The following is a 13,868-nucleotide window of genomic DNA, read 5'->3' on the forward strand; positions in this document are numbered from 1 at the left end:
ATTTAATAGAACATCTTTTCAATCTTCTTAATACAATTATTATGCAGGCAGTCATTTGAATTTAATGTGTTAGTGTCAGGTAGGGTGTTCTCACTGAAAATAAATGTAGGCTGTCAAGGAAATGTGTCAGTAGAGGTAATTTGGCCTATGAATCAGGGGAGAAAGTGGTTGTCAGATTTATGACAGCTCTACCAAGTGGGGTCAACGGAAAAGAATCAAGGAATTTTGAAAAAATGACAGCTTTTCAAAACAGTATCTTGTGGAGAATTTCAACGTCATTACCTCGACATATTGTTTTCAATGTGGCATCATTTAGACAAGCACACATTTGATTAGTTTTTAAAAAGGCAATGCACCCACATTTCACCTAAAATTTTTACTCACATCACTGGCAATGTTTCTGGATGCTTTGGCCGCAGTGATGGGAATCGCGTCACCCAGCACATTGTTGCCCTTGGCTATTAAATCATGCCAGTCCCGTTTGTAGCAGACCTGGGATATGAAGGAAAGAAGGAGGTCAGCATGCTGTGCATGGATCAGCTGAAGTGAGTCCCCAATTGCTGGGACTGTTTTGTTCATTTCCAGATAGAAGCTAAAGGAATCTCCTACAGTACATTCTGTTTTGGGAAGTCACATTAGCAAAATGTCACACCTTGTGTAGCATGAAATTACAGGATGCTGCACCAATTATACACCCAAACCTGGTTTGGGTACAGAGCAAAGCAGGATGCGGAGAAACTGGAGTGGAAGAGAGGAATAAATGTTCTTTCTGGAAACCTTGGTGTGTGAGGACCAACTAGAGAAAATGAAGTTGTCCACTCTTACGGAAGGAAGGTCAAGGGAAGACCTGGTGGTTAGCTTCAGAAATTTCAGGTTTGCTGTAATAAAAGGATTTCATTCATTCTTATTTTTCTGCAGGATAATAACTCTCTCCACATGCAAAATGAGGAAAACTAACTCGAAGTTTTAGAGGAGCAGATGTTGGGCTCCATGCAAGGGAAAATGTCACATCCTTTTGGAATTATACTGCCCTTGAAGAGGCCAACTTAAGAGGCAGAGAGCCATCGTCATGAGATAGGCTCCATCCAGTATGTGTGTGGGAAACTGACCTAAATAGTTATCAAGGCCCCATCCTACTCAGATTCTATTACTTTACCACCTTGTCTGGGTTTCACACCCCATTGAAAACCCTACTTACGTCACTTATATTGTAAGCATTGCACTTGGCCTGGAGAAACTGAGGGAGATCAGGACTCATAGTGTATTTATGTTTCACATCTTCTCCTTTAGCTTTGTATAAGATCTGCAATACACAATCACAAAAATAACATGTATCACAGACAGTACAAAAAAAGAAAATGTTTGAATTGCACACTTAATGGAGTTACTCCCAGCACAGTCCCTCTACTACTTCTATTGTTAAAAATCAAAAGTATTTCCCTATTTTTAAAAACTCAAGCATTTTGTCATTTTTAGAAAGACATAAAAACTCTGTGTATTAAAATAGAAAAGTAGAAAACAGTGATCTTTGACTGCTAGAAATGAATGGAAAATCATTTCAAATGTGAAACCCTAACTTGAATAAACAGAATTTACCAAAGTCAGAAAAGTCCAATCTTTACTAGTGGAGTAAACAGGTCTTGTTTTTTAGTTTTGGGTTTTTGTTTCTTAGAAAATGGCATTTAGAAGGAGTCTTTCACTTCTGCTAAAAAAAAAAAAAAAAAAAAAAAAAAACCTTTCCAATTACAATTGTAACACTAAAACCATATAATAATCTCCTCATGCTATGAGGGCACTTCTACATTACCCAGTGTACTTTAGAGGTTTACCATTTCATATTTACCCTATCTTATCCTTTTTACAGATGTCAGAAAGGCAGCTAGGTGCAGGATATAGAACTTAGATTGTGTCCTCCTCTTGGTAATAGAAAAGAAATTGCTTGATTTCTAAAAATCTAAAATACAACTGGAATCACTAGATTTTCAATCTCTTGACTGTCATTTATCACATAAACTCTCAAGCAGATATCACATGTAAACTGCCATCTATGTATCACAAAGTCTAAAGAGGCTGATATCTATTTGAATTCTCAAATCCTAAATAACTTCTTCTAGGCATCCAAGAGGTAACTTTACTTCCTCACTGCCTTTAGAAACCATAGCTAGGCATTCACAGAGTCTCACTGATTCTGTCCTCTACACATCTCCTCTGCCATTGCTAGTGCTTTAGTTGAAGTCCAAAGGAGTCTTTTGCTAGGTTTCTGTAAAGCGCTTTTAATCTATCTTCTTACCTCCAGTCTCTCCCCTAACCAATGCCATCTCAGCGCTCTTTGTCAGAGCTGTCTTTTAGAACACATATCTGATAACCAACTCCATGGATTAAGATCTTCAATACCTCCAATTACCTACCCCACAATATCCAGAGTATAAGCACGCAAGATCCTCAATTATCAGATAATAATCCCAAACCCTTCACCATCCTTCCAGTTCATTAGCTCTTGTTGGTCATTATGTTTTTTTCTTTCACCAAGAATGTACCCTCTTCCCTTATTTGCCAGGGAAGCCTTTGTGGGGGGTTACCCTCTTCTCTTGCACTTGGCACATACCTCTCCTGTAGCATTCACCTCTTGGTGTGGCAATGCTCTGGTTCTATCCATGCTTTTGTCTTACACTCTTATATCCTTGTTATATCCTATATCTCACTACTCATCTATGGTGTCTTTATAGCATCAGCGTATAATACAATGCCCAGCACAGGGAAGGAGTTCAAAAACATTCATTCAATGAATTAATAAATAAATGCTTTCCATGTCCCTTTAATTCTTCTATACACTAAGCTTCCCTTTAGGTCTGACTTTAGCCAGGTCATACACATTGTTCATGGACAGCCGGGCAAACAACATACTAATCTCCAAGATGTAAGTTTTCAAAAGCCTCTATAATATTTGTGTATGATGAATTCTGAGAAGCAAAACCATATACTCATGTGAATTATTTCCCTGTACTAGTATTTTATATATGAACAGCAAATATATGCAACTTAATATGGACTTGAAGGTGATAAGTTTGTTAAAGTGTCTGGAATTTAAATTTTGCGTGTGTATATACAGGTGTAGTACAAGAGTAGAACTTTTTCATCATGACCAATTTATCCAGTAACACAGTATTTCAAAGGCAGCTAAAAAGGAAGATGTTATAAAAAGATAAATAGTAATATAGAAGAAAGAAAATGTTAGTGCCCAAACTAAAAATAATTGTTGCGGTTGTTTTTGTTTGTTTTTCTAATGGAGCCCAATGCAGGGCTTGAACTCATGACTCTGAGATTAAGACCTGATATGAGATATCAAGAGTCTGACACTTAACCAAACTGAGCCACTCAGGTGACCCCCAAACTAAAAATCACTGTAATTATTATTTTAAATCAAATAAAATAAAAGGAAAATTAATGGCTCCGAAGAATAAAACTTTTGAGCTGCTAATTGTTTTGTTGAAGCCTCCCTCCATTCTTGGCCCCCTCTTTTGTACTTACATCACTGACTTGCTTTGTGTTCTGTTTTGCCTGGACCATAACTGGGGAGTCCACGATGCTGGTAAATTTGATGGTGTCTGGATGCTGCCTGTACTTCTTTTCATTCAGGGCATCACCTGCTTTCCTAACTTTTTCTACATCCAGACTGCCAATAGGTATCCAGCCTATGCCTTTCATCCAGGTGTTGTAGTCTTCCTTGTAGACATTCTATAGCAAAGGGGGGGGGGAAAAAGGAGTAAGTGCCCCAAGCAGTGGGTTCTCATGCAGTTTCTGACCTTAGGAGAGGATTATCCTGTGAAGTAAGTGTCACTTACATCACTCTGTATGTGCATCATATTTTTAGACAACTCCAGGTCCATGGCATCAGGCAGGTAGGTGTAATGATGGAGTGTATGCTTATAGTTGACATTGCTGGCAACATCCTGAGCTTTCTTGGCTGCCACAACATTGAACATATCATGGGGTGTGTTGTATTTTGTTTTTGTCTTCTCATAGTCTTTTTTATACTCTCGGTCGGATTGTATCTTGGCTACATTCATATAGTGAACCAGTTTAGGATCATCTTGGAGACTTTGGAAGCCAACCATTTTCCCTTTGGCTTTTTCATAATCTTTTTTGTATTGAACCTATTGGAAACAAAGTGGGTATATTTTAAAATGTAGTTATGAAGATTTTACTGAACAATGAGACCATGACTTAAAGCAATTGAGCGTCCCAGGAATGACTTCAACAACCAATTAGATGTATTCATTTGTATATAGTTTGAAATGTACCCTGGTAAAATTAAAATGTTACTTAGAGCCCATTTAATTGTCTGTAGCTGCTTCAGCCACCTGAGAGAGGTTGGGGTGGGGAACATTTCCATAATTCATGTCAGAGACAAGGTAGTAAGTTCCTTTCTACTTATACACTGGTAGAGACAAATGAAAAGATAAACATTCTGCAATTACCAGTTATATTGTGCTGCTCCAGGAGACCCCCAAAGAGCTGGCTATCTTAATTGTAGTAGAATTTTAATGAGTATTTGGATATTCAAAGGAAGACCCAGAGCCAGTTGTGTGTAAACATGAATTGGCTCTGAATTATAAAGTGAGAAGAACTGAACTTGCTTGGGGAGATCTGGGAAGAAGCATGGGAAACTGAGAAGCAGAGATGTGAAGGAAAGCTTATGTGTGTATTGGGGTGGGGAGTAGCTGGAAGAATGTACCCTGAGAGAAAGGGAATGGGTAAGAAATTTTGGATGGCAAGACTTTGATGATACAAGTATTTATTATTCAATTGTAACTTATTTACATCGGTGCAATGTCAACTTCATTTCAAACAATCAATGAAGTTGTGCTTGGGACTTGGGGTCGGGGGACCAAAAGACGGGGCTGTGTTCCATCTCTGGACCATGCAGACCAGAAAAAGAAGTGAATCCAGGACAGGAGAATCCAGGTGAGCATGAGTGAAACCACTGTGTACAAAGTAGGAGCCAGAGGTAATGGAAAGACAAACCTCAGAATATCTGCATTAAGCAGAAGAAAGGGTATCCTACTTTCTAAAGGTTAGCAGGTGGGGGTTGAGTCAATTTGATTTGAATCTCAAAGAGGAAAGTAACTAGTTCATAGTTACAAGTATGATAAGGAAAAAAGACAAAATTTCTAACTTTCATGGAACCTAATGACTGCTATGGACCTTGGGGCCAATTAATCCATCTCTGGAAGCAATTAATTAAAAAGAAATGAGGGAAAGAGGGAATTCATATAAATTAAAGTTTTGAGACAAAAATGTTACCACCAGGAGGCTATTAGGACTTAAATAGTGAGTGACTTGTTTATTTCCATGAGGAGAATAACGTGAATTTGTACAGAAATACGGAGGAGACCTTTAACTTAGAGTGTTTCATTAGAACGGGTTAGTAAAGGTTCTACAAATCCTTACTGCCAGGAAAATTCAGACCTGTTTAGGGAACTTTCTTTTCTAAATAGTTTTCAACAGGACTCACTTCCCGCTGGGGACAGCAGACACGGCGACTTCTGAATAGCGAGTCCACCCCACCCATACTTCCTAGTTACACACTGGGGACCATCAACGGCACTTACATCACTCGCTGCCTGCCGGGCAGCTTTGGCGGCTCTGATGGGAATCGCGTCCGTTCTCAGGTCATAGCCCTTCTTGCTCAAATCTTTCAAGTCTGTTTTGTACATATTCTGAAAAAAAAAAAAAAGTCCTTTGCATATAACTGAGGCCACATTTAGAAAGGCCTTCACACGCAGCCAGCAGCTGAGCTCACGTGCATACCTCACTGATATTGTAGGCATTAACTTTAGCCTGGATGAACTGGGGCAGGTCGGCTGGCAGGTTGTACTTGTGAAGAATTTCTTCTCCTTTGGCTTTGTATGCAACCTGAAAGATGAAAAGAAATGCATGAGCAAAACAAAGAAGGGAAAAGGGTTTATCGACACAGGAAAATAATTTCAGAACAGATCACATTACACAGAGGTGCTTTATATGAATGACGTTCTCTGGGTCATCCCCACATTCACCTGCACAGATCTGTGGGCCTTCAAGGTCTCACATGCAATGCACAGGGTCCCATCCTAGTGCCCGTTCAGCCTTGGCCAAGGTCCCTAGGTATGTGCTAGGCACCTCTGAGCTTCGATAGGGGCACTCAGAAAGGTTAGCCCCGGGAGAGGGCCTGATGAAAATGTTAACCTGCAGATACTTCCCTGAGCACAGAAAAGGCTAACTGGGTGGGATACACAAGCCATCTATCTTCCGCTTGGTGGGTGACTGATGGGACTCTGGGGTGGTTTTTACTCTACATGATTATCGTCTTAGCTCTGACTTACAACGTAGCTCCTCCAGAAGGTGTGCTGCATACCTTCATTTTCCTGGTCTTTCCTAGAAATAGGCTTATAGTGTTTCTTGTCATCAAGAGAAGCCCCTGATCTTCAATGTTAAATGGCTGGAAGGACGATCAGCATAGCACACGTAACACTCTGGAGAGGTGACTTAGGTGTGTCTTATTAATGAAAAGCTGGGAGAGTTACAGAATTGCTCATGGAACTGAGTCTCTTTGGATTGCAGAATAACCACAGGTGGTCAGCAGGTTTAGAACCAAACGTATTTGTTTCCGTTAACATTTATTAAAATACAGATAGAATTAGCACTCACATCACTTCTCTGGGCCTGGTTGATTTTGGACTGTACTATAATCGGAGCATCTTCAATCGAAGTAAACTTGAGAGTGTCTGGATGTTGGCGGTATTTTTTCTGTTTGGTGAATTAAAACAAGATAAACAGCAATATTACTTTCACTGAAGGCTAATATATAAAAATCCTTGAGGTTTATTTTGGAGGAACAAGGGTTTTTTTCCTGATTTTAAAATGTTACAATACTAGCTTCTTGGTTGGCTTGGGGGAAAGATGAATACAATACAAGAAACAAGGTTCCAAAAATTGGCTTAATATTGGATGGTCTGGGGCATTACAGATCAATCAATATAACTTTCAGGAACCAGACTACTTGTTGCTTATGAAATGAAAGAGGGTACTCAGCTAAACAGAACCCAGAAACACCACAAAGTTTTCTAAAGCATCAGAAAAGCATGCAAGGAAATTTGGAGTGTCTTGTGTATGACACTAACAGGCTCTCAGATTCCTGTCAGTGGAACAGAGGTAAAGCAGCTCTCTGGTTGAGGGGGGAGGACCTGGGGAATTAGGCAATGGCTAGGGGTTCCTATAAGAAAGGGAGAACTTCTGCTCTGCAGCCTCCGTGTGACTAGTCCACAGCTTATCACTAAAGTGCTGAGGAGCTACAGGAGAGAAGATGGTGGGTGGAAGGGGTTCCGACGGGACCTTCTAGCTACATTCCTATGTTTTCCTCCATCTAGTCTCCCAGTCTTCTTCCCTCCTGCATCTTCTACATGCCACTTCTGTGTATGAAGTAGCATCACTCAGCTTCAGACTTCTGAAAACCACCAACTCAGAGGAACTTTTATGGAAAATCTCTGAGGAGATAAAATGTTGTTCGCCAAAAGCAAGCAAAATCCCAGAACAACAGAAACAAGAACCTTCACTCAGTACCTCGGTCCCTTCTTTATGTAGGCTAACCTCCCTGATGGGTTCACCTGCCAGCCATGGGAATGTGCCTCTGTCAGAGCAGAAGGGACAGATCACCTGGCCTTTTAGAGTGCAAAGTCATCGCTGCTTTTTCTTAGACTGAATAACAACTTATCTAGTACTTCAAAATCATCAAGAATAGGACATAGGGTGTAATACTTAAAGGACAATTTCCATAGTATTCATCTATGCATTATTCATAATTGCCAAAATTGGAAAGAATGCACATGTCTACCACTGGACAGCCAAAAATATAGCTATGTAAAGGAATACTACTCAATATAATAAGGAATGAATTGCAGATACGTGCAGATATATAGATGAGCCTTTAAAGCATGGTGCTAAATGAAGGAAGGCTCATACAAAAGAAATTTCTAGAAAAGTACAACTATAGGGACGGAAAGCAAGATCTCTGGTTACCAGGTATTGCAGATGGGAGTGGGAGTTTTTCAAGGAAACTTTGGCATACTAGCAGCATTTTAAAATTCAGTTATAGTGATGACCATAAAACTACATGAACTTATTAAAAATGGGTGAATTTTGTGGCATGCAAATTATGCCTTGATACAGTTGTTTAAAAATAATTTAATCATGAATGGTTAATATAAAGGGTTTTGGTGATGTAAAGCTTATCTCTCTGGATAATTCATGCATGTGGTAAGTGCTTTTTTTTCTCAGTAACAATCATGAGAGAATGAAGAGGGAAAAGAAGGCGCTTCCATGGTTCTGCAGGCTTTAACACAGCACAATCCCAACCCTCTCTGTGGCACGTGGGATGGCTTTACCTCATTTAGGATGTCTGAAGCTCTCTTTGCCTTTTCCATTTCTAAGGATCCAAAAGGCACCCAGCCACATCCTTTCATCCAGCTGTTGTAGTCAGCCTTGTATTCAACCTAAAACACCAAGAGAAAGGTTACAGGTTTTTTGTTCAGCATCATCCTTATTCATGAAATCATTAACGTTTCACCCAAAACAGTGTTAAGATTTCTGACCAGCTTCCTTACTCCATATCTTAAGTTTTGTTTTTTTTTTAAGATTTTACTTATTTGAGAGAGTGCGTGCACAAGCATCAGTGGGGGGAGGGGCAAAGGAAGAGAGAAAGAAACGCAAGCAGATTCCACGTTGAGCACAGAGCCCAACACAGAGCTCGATCTCAGACCCAGAGAGATCATAACCTGAGCCAAAATCAAGAATCGGATGCTTAATTGACTGAGCCTCCCAGATGCCCCATATTGAGTTATGTTAAGTATTTCCTTGGTGGGAGATTTTAACAGCCCTTAGGTCATCAGTGTTCTTCTAGCTGGCAAGTAGTCCATCTCATCCTTATTTCCAACTGAAAGGAGGTATGTGGAACTCTAATTCCAATATGAACAAATACTACATTTAAAGCTATACTTCATAAAAATAAATAAAAACTTCATAAAAATAAAAAAAATTGTTATATTTAGATAATCAAAGGTGAGGTGTTTGCTCCCTGGAACTCTAAGTATTATGTTTCTTTGGTCAAATTAGGACTGATGGCCACATTGAAGGTAGATAATTTTGCTCATCTTCTGATAAGACTTGATAACAGTTATTTGTACTATATGTTTACACACGTTGCTCTTCATGTGTAATGGTTAACTTTGGAGTGTTTCTATATTGGTTAACAATGCACTTTAAAATAGTTATGCTAGGGGCACCTCGGTGGCTCAGTTGGTTAAGCATCTGCCTTTGGTTCAGGTTGTGATCCCCGGTCCTGGGATTGAGCCCCACATCTGGCTTCCTGCTCAGCAGGGAGTCTGCTTCTCTACCTCCCTCTGCCCCTCCTTGCTGCTCGTTCTCTGCTCAAATAAATAAAGTATTTAAAAAATAAAATAGTTACACTCAATTTGCTTGTAGAAGGCTGTTATTACTTGGAATTTTTCCTATTTCAGGGACACACTTGATGCCATTAAAATAATAGGTTACTCTTGGGGTGCTTGGGTGGCTCAGTTGCTTCAACGTTCAACTCTTGATTTTGGTTCAGGTCATGATCTCACTGTTGTGGAATCAAGCCCCATGTCAGGCTCTGTGCTGGGTGTGCAGCCTGCTTGGGTTCTCTCTCCCTCTCCCTCTTCCCCAGCCCTCCATACACACCCCTACTCTCACTCTCTAAGAGAATAAAATAATAAAATAATAGGCTACTCTTATTGTCTGGCTATATGTGGTACCTAAAACTTATATTCTAGATACAAAATTCAAACCATTGTTCTTTAGTGTGGGCCTTTTAATTAGAATGAAAAATCAAGAAACTATTTGGTTTCTGCCTTTGAAAGGCTTACCATCTACTTGGGAGAAAGAAACAGCAAAATTTTAAAAATAAGTAACAATGCATGAAATAGGATTGTTAGTGATGGTAATTTAAAATCGTTCAGGTGCTGTAGAAAAGAGTAGAGTGGGTCCTCAAAAAATCAAAAATAGAATTACCATGTGATCTAGCAAACCCATTTCTGAGTGTATACCCAGAAGAATTGAGAGCAGGCTCTCAAAGGAGTATTTGTCACCTACGTTTGTAGAAGCATTATTCAGAATAGCCAAAAAGATGGAAGAAACACAAATGTTCACTGATGGATAAAGGGACAAACAAAATGTGGTATGCACATAAATGCGATATTATTCAACCTCAAGAAGGAAGGAAATTCTGATACATGCTACAACATGAATGAACTTTGAGGACATTTCATTAAGTGAAATAGGCCAGTAACAAGAAGATAAATACTGAATGACTCTACATATACATGATCTACAGAGCAGCCCAGCTCAAGTAGAAGGGTGGTTGCCAGGAGCTAGGGAGAGGGGAAAACAGGGAGGTAACTGCTATAGAGTTTCAGTTTTATAAGATGAAAAGGCTTTGAAGACTGAGTGCACAACAATGTGAATATAATTAGCTGCTACTGAATGGCACACTTAAAAAATGATAAAGGTGGCTAGTTTTATGTTATGTGTATTTTGCTACATTAAAAAAATAAGATTGTTAGAATGAAGTGTTCAATTGTGTAGCTCAAATCAATTTGCCTAGATGAGTTTTCATCTGCAGGAAATACCTTCCGTGATTATGAAAATTGATGTTATAAATGATAGAAGATACTTTATTTTCAGGCAAGATAGCTATGTAGGTAAAAAATTATTGATAACAATGAATGAGGTAACAGTGAATGTTTACTGAGAATGCACTAGGGCCTGTCACTAAGCTAAATATTTTGCATGCATTTATATTCTCAAAATAATTCTTTTACTTTATTTCGATTTTACAAGGAGCACTCTAGGCTCAGCAAGGTTGATAGCTTTCCCGAAGGGATATAGGGATGAGTTCATGCTAGATCTAGGTCTAACTCTGAAGGGCATACTCTCATCAAGCCACAAGGGTCATTTTCCCATTACATACATGCTACATACAGAAGACAATGCCAACACCTCTGAGAATGGTCAAAAACACCATTCCACTTGATTATTTCCGTTTCCACCTTAGAAAAAGGGAATAGATAAAATCTGATTACTCACATCACTCTGCAGTGCATAAGCCTTCTTGGCGAGATCCACGTTGATGCTGTCAGGTGGGTAGCTGTAATTGTGTAAGATGTGCTTATAGTCCACATCACTGGCAATTTCCTGAGATTTCTTAGCTTGAGTGACTTGGAGCATATCAAGAGGTGCCGTGTAAATAGTCTTTGACTTCTCATAATCTTTTCGATATTCACGCTGTGAATAGGAATTTTCCATTTATTACCATAAATCCTCAATGGGTTTCCGGACAAGCACAGAAATCTCTCATAAACAACAGACAGGAGTTAGAGAAACACATTCAAACATCCGAGTAGTTATTTTTTTTTCTAAAATTTGTTCATATGTTACACATTATTGAACCCTTTCCCTTCAAAAAAGTCAGACGTGGACATATGTTATCAAATCTCCTTTTAGATCAAAGAGCAACTGTCAGACAACAGGAGGGGGCCACAGCTTCTACTTCAGCAAGGTATTTTATTTTAACACAGGGTTTTTTCAAGACAATTAACAAGCATTATTTTTACCAAAGTAATCTAATCTTTTTGTTTTCCAATAAAGAAGTATTTTTTTAATAGATGAAAATTATAGGACAATCATTTCATGCTTCTGATTTTATAAAATGACTACTTCATGAATAAAGCTGTCCACTTGACTACTTAGCTTTTTTAACATCATGTTTATGGGGTTACTGATTTTTTCAACCTGACTATTCTACTCTTGACAGTAGATAAGCTCCACTGAGAATCCCCTTGGTTTTTTCATACCAAGTTTAATTTCAGTAACAGTTTAAAAGAAGCTTCAGATTGCAGCAGTAATAAGACCTCAAAGGAGAAAAGTTTGTAAAACTGAGCCATTAAAGTAACCTTGGCACTTATTACAGTGTTCTCATAAACCAAATGTCTTGACTGGGCCTCAGAAAGCACTTTCACTGGCTGGTTTTCTGGAATGTTAGACAGGGTGCTAATTAGGTCAAGGTCCCAGCTTCATCATGTCCACTCAACCAATTACCTTAACAGAGAGAAAAATTCTACCTCAGTGCCCGTAGGAAAATTCTAAACCATTCTATCTCCCCATAATCACATAAGCATTAAAGATGGTGACTCAAGCTAGCAAGTATATAAATCTTCTGTAGAAATTCCTGTTGCAAACAATCTGATCTTTTAGCTTTCTTAGGGAATGTGATCTTCCTCCCAAATATTTTGTGGGCAATCACTCTCACTGAATAAACATCACTTAATTGTAAAATCTAGCCTCTGGTTTATGAAAATAAAATATGGAAACTTTCTGATCATATGTAAGAACATTGAAAAAATACAGTTTGTCCTTAATAGAAATAAGCTGATGGGGTGCCTAAGTGGTACAAGCTGGTTGAGAGTCTGACTCATAGTTTCAGCTCAGGTCAGGATTTTGGGGTTGTAGGATTGAGCCCCACATTGGGCTCCATGCTGAGTGTGGAATCTGCTTGAGTTTTTCTCTCCCTCTTCCTCTGCCCCTCCCGCTCATGCTCTCTCCTTCCTTCTCTAAAATAAATAATCCTTTAATAAATAAGCAAATAAACTGATAATGCTGCTACAGCATTGCTGTGTGGAAGTGTTTTTGACTAAACCGTTTGATTCTTTTGTTCATGTTCATACCAGTTCACACATATCTGCACATACAAAATGTTGTCAAAGGTCCAAATGGCTTAAAAGATTCTCTTTAAAAGCTATGCATGTTCTGTATCTGTAGCTTAGCACTTAGCTTGGATGTATGTGAAAATGATTCATCCTTGACTAGCTCTTTTGGTTACCAATATCAATTAACAAATATTTACTGAAAATACTACATGCTTAGTGTTGTAATGGGTACTGTGATAGGATAAAGATGCAGATATAACCTTCTGAACTGAGAAAGGATAAGGAGCTGGTAAAAAACATAATATGATGTATGTGATCACTATATATGGACATAAATCAGTGTGAAGTTACTAGAGAAAACTACTGACCACGGGATGTTTTAAACTGCCATATGGCTACATAGCACATGCAAAATGAATTAATGAAGATACATATAGATTATATGAACACATGTTTGAAATGAAAGTAAAGGATACAAGCATCCTTCTAATTATGAAAAAATAATATTTGCAAGCTATGTTGAACACTCTTAAGGAATTCTCTAAACATTTTTTAAACACAGCATATAGTGCAATTTGCAATAGATTTTTTCCCCTCTATAGTAAGAACTTCAACCAAAAGAGGAGACTTGGCCCATAGACAAGCCATAGGGAGCTTATATTCTCTGAAATTCAGACAAAAGACAGGAAGAAAAAGTTCAATTTTCTAGACGAATGATCCAGTCTTTTATCAGATGTTCAAAGGAGCCTATAATCAATGGAGTATTTTTCTTGAACCTATGCCGGTACTAATTACTGAAGTCAATAAAGAACAATAATTAACAATGAGATTTTTATCTTTGACTCATGATTTTCTTCCAATATAAAGACAGTTTTAAAATCATCATTTTAAAGGTTATTTTTTAATCTGAATATGAAACCATCTAGTGATGTTTTCAAGAAGTTTTGAGAATTAAAATCAATATTCAATTAAAAAAAAAAAGGTTTTCAAAGTGAAATGGACATCAAGTATAAATCAGAAATTTTTCTCCTCAAAGGTACAAGAATCTAGGAAATCATTCTACTTCTAAAGTTCATTCCCAGCAGTTTGTTG

At 38.4% G+C, this 13,868-nt stretch overlaps 1 protein-coding gene and 1 long non-coding RNA gene across 26 annotated transcripts in view; one reads left to right on the top strand and one right to left on the bottom strand.

The window, feature by feature from the left end:
- The window catches only part of NEB (nebulin), a 200,919-nt gene that overhangs the window by 151,533 nt on the left and 35,518 nt on the right, over positions 1-13,868 (bottom strand). For all 24 annotated transcript variants that reach the window (XM_072789183.1, XM_072789189.1, XM_072789188.1 and 21 more), the window contains exons 28-36: positions 11,158-11,355; positions 8,421-8,528; positions 6,688-6,786; positions 5,812-5,916; positions 5,613-5,720; positions 3,843-4,154; positions 3,529-3,735; positions 1,199-1,303; positions 385-492 (exon numbers count right to left, since the gene is read on the bottom strand). In XM_072789183.1, coding sequence (XP_072645284.1) covers positions 385-492; positions 1,199-1,303; positions 3,529-3,735; positions 3,843-4,154; positions 5,613-5,720; positions 5,812-5,916; positions 6,688-6,786; positions 8,421-8,528; positions 11,158-11,355 — 1,350 coding nt within the window. The remainder of the gene's footprint in view (positions 1-384; positions 493-1,198; positions 1,304-3,528; positions 3,736-3,842; positions 4,155-5,612; positions 5,721-5,811; positions 5,917-6,687; positions 6,787-8,420; positions 8,529-11,157; positions 11,356-13,868) is intronic.
- The window catches only part of LOC140611997 (uncharacterized), a 44,888-nt gene that overhangs the window by 5,466 nt on the left and 25,554 nt on the right, over positions 1-13,868 (top strand). The gene's annotated exons all lie outside the window — the stretch shown is intronic.

This window comes from Canis lupus, chromosome 20, assembly GCF_048164855.1.
Source record: "Canis lupus baileyi chromosome 20, mCanLup2.hap1, whole genome shotgun sequence".
NCBI lineage: Eukaryota > Metazoa > Chordata > Mammalia > Carnivora > Canidae > Canis > Canis lupus.